The 7291-nt window shown below is 41.3% G+C and overlaps 1 protein-coding gene across 2 annotated transcripts in view; it reads left to right on the top strand.

The window, feature by feature from the left end:
* The window catches only part of LOC143738235 (mediator of RNA polymerase II transcription subunit 1-like), a 193677-nt gene extending 188912 nt beyond the window's left edge, over nt 1–4765 (top strand). For both annotated transcript variants that reach the window (XM_077230264.1, XM_077230263.1), the window contains one exon: nt 789–4765. In XM_077230264.1, the coding sequence (XP_077086379.1) occupies nt 789–4548 (3760 nt within the window). In that variant the 3' untranslated portion in view covers nt 4549–4765. The remainder of the gene's footprint in view (nt 1–788) is intronic.
* Nucleotides 4766–7291: the final 2526 nt, after the last annotated feature.

A 7291-nucleotide genomic window follows, 5' to 3' on the forward strand; every position in this document is an offset into this window, starting at 1 on the left:
ACAACTGCCACTTTGATGCTTCAAAAAAAAAAGATTGTAAAACTAATCCATATGAATTGAGTAGTTTAATCCAAATTGTACGAAGAGACACGCTCGTTTTATATGATAGACCGATTGAATTTAGGCTTTTATTCACATAAACATTAATCAATTTACACATCAGTTGTGGTAAACAGAAGCTCAAGCATATTCGCTTGACGTGCGAGAACCAATGTGGTTCATTCTCGTGGTTAATGCAGCACATTTAAGCTTCCTCAAGAACCAATGAGGTGGTTAAATGTGAATAAATATAGTTAAATCTTTTATCATTTATCATATATTTTATCATTTTATCAAATAAAGTGATCGAATCTCTTCAGAATTTTGAACTAAACCACTCTATTAATGTGGATTAGTTTTACAATCTCTTTATGAACTTTTTGAAGAGTCAAAGTGGTAGTTGCGTAGCTGTCTGTGGAAAGTATAGAAAGCTCTCAGATTTCATCTAAAAGATCTTAATTTGTGTTCCGAAGATGAACAAATGTCTTACGGATTTGGAATGACATGAGGGTGAGTAATTAATGAAAATTTTTATTTTTGGGTGAACATCCCTTTAAGTATGTTTGCATCACACAAAGGTGTGATACATGAACAGTCATAAACTCCTCCATTAATATGTGAACTGTATGTGGACAAAGTATATGCTTAATGACTACTTACTGGTAAGTAGTGAAAATTGTGGTCTTAATGTGTCTTTAAATGTTAGTGAGTCAGAAATACTTATCTGTTGTGTCTGTTTCCCTCCCTAGATGCATGTCCATTCCTGTGACTATGCGCGCCATTCGACGCAAGGCAGAGACCATTCAGGCAGACACTCCAGCATTGTCCCTTATAGCTGAAACTGTGGAAATTATGGTGAAGAAGAACTTGCCCCCAACTGGCAGCCCAGGTTACATGGGAATGGGTACAGGGCCAGATGGGAGCAACCCAATGGGCCTTCCTGGTTTAAGTAGTGGGACTAGCACTGTAGGAAGCAACAATGTAGGGGGAAGCAGTTCTTTCCAAGGCCCAATCACGTCACTTTTCAACATGAGTCGTACTGGTCAGGGAGGCTCATGTATGGATACCATGATACCGGTTGGAGGGCAGCAGCAAGCAATGCAACAACAACAATCTCAGAGCCATGGTTCAGATGACTTTAACAAAGTCACTCAGAATCCAATCCTAACAAGTCTTCTGCAAATAACAGGCAGTGTTGGGTCCAGTCCTACTCCCCAGCCACCTCAGCCCCACCAGACCCCACCAACAACCACCTCACCAGCAAGCAACACCAAAAACCACCCTATGCTGATGAACCTACTGAAGGATAATCCCTCACAAGATTTTGCTGCATTGTACAGCAGTAGCCCTCTAGAAAGACAGAACTCATCTGGGTCCCCGCGGACAGATAGCCAAGGGCAGTCTTGCCCTAGCACCAAGGGCAAGAAAAAGCGTCCAAGAGGCTCTGATAAAGGAGTAATGGGTGCAGGTGGCGGAATTAGCATGAAACAACAATTCCAGCAGCAAGTAGGAGGCATGATTCAACAGCATCATCACACACACCACTCTGAAGATGATTTCCACCGAGAGCTTTTCTCTATGGACGTTGATGCCTCCCAGAACCCTATTTTTGATGTTAGTCTTCCAGGTGATGGACTTGACACTCCTCACAGTATCACTCCAGCTCCGAGTCAGTGTGGAACACCTCCTTCAGGTCCTGGAATGCCATACCACCCACACTGTCATGTCCAACCCCAGACACAAGTCCAGTCTCAGCCGCATGGATCCATACCCCGTATGGTTCGCCTCTCCAGCTCTGACAGTATTGGGCCTGATATCAATGACATTCTGTCTGATATTCCTGATCAGGCCAACAAAGGAAGCAATAGTAGTCATGGCCAGCACCTCATGGCTGGTGAAGAAGGAGGTTCCTTGGGAACTCCTCTCCGGGATTCTTCCAGTTCAGGCCAAGGTAGCACAGTGTTTGAGGCAGACCTGTTTAATGCAAACAGCAATGAAAATCCCTTTACAGATGCAGCAGACTTGATTGCAGAAGCTGCTACTGCAGCAACACCCAATAGCGATTCTTCCTCAACTAATTTCTTCCCAGACACAGACTTCAACCCAGAGCTTTTACCTGGACAGGGAAGCTTTTCACAAACCTACTTTGAAGACAGCTCCCCCAGCCCTGACCCAGATCTTGAACTGGTTAAAAGTTTTAGTGGAGGAAGTCAGCAAAACACTCCTACAGGCACACCTCAGAATCCTGCCTCACATGGCCAAAATACTCCAGAGGCTTTATTGAAAGACGCTTTATTGAAAGACCCTTTTGAAATGGGTATTTTTGGTGGGAATGGTGCTGGAGGAAAGCCAATACTGGGTCCAGCATCAGATAGGGCAGACTCACACCTTTCTCATACTAGTGGGGGCCAAAGTCCACTCATGATGGGAATTGTGGTAGCTGGTAATGATTTTAAAAGTGATGATACAAAGGTTAAACAGCAGATGAGGGCAAAGGAAGATCATGGACCAGGAAATTCTGGAACAGGAATGGGGAGTGTATGCTCTTCTGAAATGAAGCCGGTAAAACGCAGTCGCACTCCTTCAAGTGAGGGCAAATCAAAAGACAAATCATCAAAACGCAAGAAGCAGGATCCAGATGGCAAGTCACCTTCACACAGCTCAGGGGGTCGACCTTACACTCCTCCTTGTGGGAGTGCCACTTCCGGAGGATTAGTAAGTGCAGGTGGATCAAAATCCCCAGGGAGCTCAGGCAGGTCTCAGACCCCACCAGGAGGTGCTACTCCACCAATCCCCAAAATCACTATACAAATACCCAGGACTTTAACTGGAGGAAAAACATCATCTCATGGAGGCTACACATCAAGTAGCTCAACAAGCGGAAGCACTGGTAGTACAAGTGGCACAAGCAATAGCAAAAGTCACCATTCCTACTCTTCGTCTTCTTCAGGGAAGATTAAAAGTAGTAAACTTGAAGGCTCTGTTGGGCAAGGCAATATTCCCAAACCATCAAGCATTGTAGGTATTGGAAGTGGTATGCTTTCTCAATCCAAAGGATCTTCCATGGGAATGGGCGCAGGCAAACAATCCTCCTCTCCCATAACAAAGCACGGTTTGTCAGGCTCATTCAGTGGTGGCAGCAGTGGAACAGGAAGTGGAAACAAAAATAAGCCCCAAGGTGGTAAGCCTCCTGGCTCACTCATGAACCCTAACATCAAGCCCAACATATCACCCTCACACTCTCGTTCTGGAAGTTCAGACAAGCTGTCCTCTCCGATGAAACTTCAAGGCCAGGTGCCTGGAACCCCACCCTCATCTAAGGCTAAATCCCCTATTGGCTCGAGCAGTGGAGGATCAGTAGGGTCCAAGTCCTCTTCAGGTTGTGGAATGGGTACCCAAAAATTGTTAGGCTGTAGCTCATCCACAAGCACTTCTACATCTTCTACTTCCTCTGTAAGTTCCTCATCATCATCTGGCTCCATGCCCTTTTCTTCAAGTGGTCAGTCACAATATGGGAACAGTGGTGGGAGTTGCAGTGGTGGCGGTAGTGGAAACAACCCTAATGCAAAGGGAAAGTCCCCAAGCCGAAACAAAAAGCCATCTCTAACCGCAGTCATTGACAAACTGAAGAGTGTGGGTAGTGGGGGCATTGGTGGGGAGGAGAGTGAAGGCTGTGGTGGCACTGCAGGTGGGGTAGTGCCACAAAAGGCTGGTCCTACATCCTCCAAGCATGGTATGTCCTCCCAGGGAGGTGAGTCTCTGAGCAAGCGTGAAAAGATAGACAAAGATGGCAAATCCAAGATGTCTGGATCAGGGAGCAATTCTGGTGACAAGAAGATGGTTGATTCCAAAAGCAGTGCAGTGACTGGCACTGGTGTGGCAAAGATTATTATTAGCAAGCCAGAAGGGGGCTCTCCAAGCATTAAATCTAAAGTAACTCTTCAGAAACCTGGAGAAATTTCTGGAGATGGTGCCATGCGTTCCCAGCACTCAGGCCACAAAGCATCACCCCTTTTTAGTGGCTCTACACCAAAACATGACCGCAGCTCCCCTAGCCACAGCCGTTCCCCTGGGTACACGCCTATAAACCCAGACAGTGAAAGTGAGTCTGGTAGCAGTTCAGTTGCTGAAAAGTCTCATCAGAACAGTCCTAGCTCTGATGATAACCAAACTATGAGACCACACCAACCCATTCAAGACTACATGAGTTCCATATCCATTAACCAGAGTGAAAAACACAAGAAACATAAAAAAGAGAAGAAGAAGCAGAAAGAGCGGGATAGGGACAGAGATCGAGAAAAGGAAAAGAAGAAGTCAACAATGTCTTGTGGGCCCTCCTCTCACACAGCGAAGACAGATGGCTGGTCCAGATCCCCTATATCTTCAGAAACTTCAATGTTGTTGCTTAGCTCTGAGCGGTCCTCACGTCCAAGTCCTGTGTTTATGCATACAGAGGATGATGACCTCATGGACTCTGCCTTAACTGGCAATCTAGAACCTTTCAAATAAACAATGACTTTAGTAGAGGCAAATTAATGCAGCTGACTTTTACTATAAATTCATTTTTATTACACTTTGAAAAAAAATATTACAAGTATTGTGATAATTGTACTGTCACCATTTTTAATGTGGGATTAATTCCTGCAAATCATATATATTGCAAAGTTCTGGTATTTTGATGAAAATATCTTCAGGTTCTCAATTTTTATTTGGGGATAAAATAAATTCATCCATTTTAAAATCATTTGACTATATATATATATATATATATATATATATATATATATATAATATTTTGTAAGACTTTAAATAGATATTTAGTAGCTTTGTATGTTTTGTTTTCATTTTTTAATTGCAGCATTTTTTCAAAAACGTATTGCAATATACACTGTAAAATCAATCTAGTCATTTATGGAGTTATTTAGCTTGCTTAACTGGACATTATCTAAAACGTGATTTATTAAAAACATCATTCTTTAATTTTAGTCTCTTAAATTTGTATATTTTTAATTTCACATTATTTTACATTATTTCTACCATCACTTTTTGTATCAAGTTTATTTTGGTAAATAGGTGAAGATGTGTGTAACAGTAATTCATTTCATTGCCTGTCTTTTCTGTAAAATGAAGTTTTACAAGAATAATAAACGGCGATGGCAAGTTTTTGTTGCTCTTTTGGCACGTTGTCTATTTGAGTCTGCAGCATGATAATGGTAGGCATGGCTCAATACCATTTTTTGTACAATACAGAGACCAGTACTGCAACCTTAAAGTATGTTGTTCCTGCGACACTAGTATTAAAGCATATTTTGCAAATGCCCCTTTCACCCATCGCTCATCCCCCAACTCAAACATCACAAATACAGTTATTACACTGAATCATTCTTCTTCAGACGTTGACTTTTCACCATCAACAAGTCCCATATAGAAGTTGCTCGCCATAGAAAAGCACCTGGCTATTGTGACTCCCCGCTCTGCTGCTATACGTATTCTGGTGAGAAGACATACAAGAAGCTGAGCTCGTAAGGCGATTTCAAAAGCTGTTATATATTGGGTTATATATTGGCGTCACTGAAATATTTACATTTTTTGTTCATTTAAATTAAGTTCTGATCTATTATTCTCTCTTACTGTTATATTTTTCAATGATTTAATGACATTACAATGTGAAACTATTGCAGGTGTATTTCACTGCACAGTTTTCAATTTAAAAAAAAACTTTCTATTATGATTCATTATTGAAAAACAAAAATCTACAAGACAGGAGCTTATAAAAAGTAAGAGACCTATGACATGAAAATATTTTGTAACACCTGAGTTATTTATTTTTTTAAAGGGGGCACAAGCAAAAAAGTTTGAGAACCACTGTTTAATTCAATGAAATCTGCATTGAATAATAATACCAACATAATGCTCCAAGTCAAAAGGTCAGGTCTTGCATGCAACACTAACTCCCTAACTAAGCAAAAACAGGAAAAAAAGATTTTACAAAAATAAAACTGGCACCCACCTCTCCCTACAGCAGCTTCCAACTTCTTTTGAGCATCCACAGTAATGAGTGGTAGGTCTCTTCTCCTCCGCACCTGATAGCATCGCATCACTCCATTGCGACTCATGGCTACTGATGCTCACTCATACAGGTGAAGTGACTTATACATAACTGTCAGCTGGCAATTTCAGAGCTGGCCACCTGGGATAAAATCTTTCCGTGGCAGGACACCGTTATACTGTATATGTCTATGTGCCTGCAACTTGCCAGCAACAGCAAGACGCAGCTGCCACTATGGCCTATGCACCGGCCTAACAACGTCACTCTTATGTGTGGATGATTCGTCTATACCTGTTATATTACTATTAGATTTTTTTCAGTATTCAAACAATAATATATGCTTGCTTGTTGCGTCTTCAATTCCTGTCTTTTGCACAAGAGAATTTAACATGAAGCCTACCTCACTAATATATTTGCCCTTGAATTACAGTTAAAGATAAGCCATCTATCGCCATTGTTTAGATCATTGTATATTGCTAAGTGTAAACTGTCTGCATATTTTGTCATGTATTGTTTTTCTGTAAACAGATTTGTAGCTTTTGTTAAAATTACCTTTTATGAAACCGCTTTAGCCCCAATTTATTTGTTAGGTTCATTCAAGTCAGGTGTTGGAGTTTATCACCGCTTTTCTACGCGTCTTTTATGGAACAAAAACGCATCTCTGAGCAAAACACAGCGTTTCATTAAAGAATTCCTGATTTGAATGAGAAGTTTGAACGAATTACTCACTTGTAACTTGCCACCACCTACTGGCCGTTTTACTTTCGTATTTAATCTATATGTAACCTCGCCCACTTAAAGAGCTCACAGGTAAATCATGTGTAAAATGAACCAGCAGTCAGGATTTTGATATAAACGCTTTTAACCAAGCAGTTTTATTTATCCAAGTCTCTTCCATATGGAAAAATAAAAGAAACCTAATAATCAAAAAGAACATGTAAAACAACCCAGGCAGTAAACTGATGTATAAGTGGAGTGAAGAAATGAATAGTACTCCAAATAAACAATTTATTCACCACAGCATTTACCTATATGGGACATCCTCACACCAAACCACTGCATCCACTAAAAGTAAACACCACATGTGCGCCCACTGCCCCTCGAGTGCAACTGCCTGGGAAAACCTAAAAAGAACAAACACATTTAAACAAACAACTCAGCAATCCTTAATTCTCATGAACACCATGCTATGTCATTACTTGC

Source organism: Siphateles boraxobius, unplaced genomic scaffold, assembly GCF_051911475.1.
Source record: "Siphateles boraxobius isolate OS27281-9 unplaced genomic scaffold, OSU_SipBor_1 140, whole genome shotgun sequence".
NCBI classification, from domain to species: domain Eukaryota; kingdom Metazoa; phylum Chordata; class Actinopteri; order Cypriniformes; family Leuciscidae; genus Siphateles; species Siphateles boraxobius.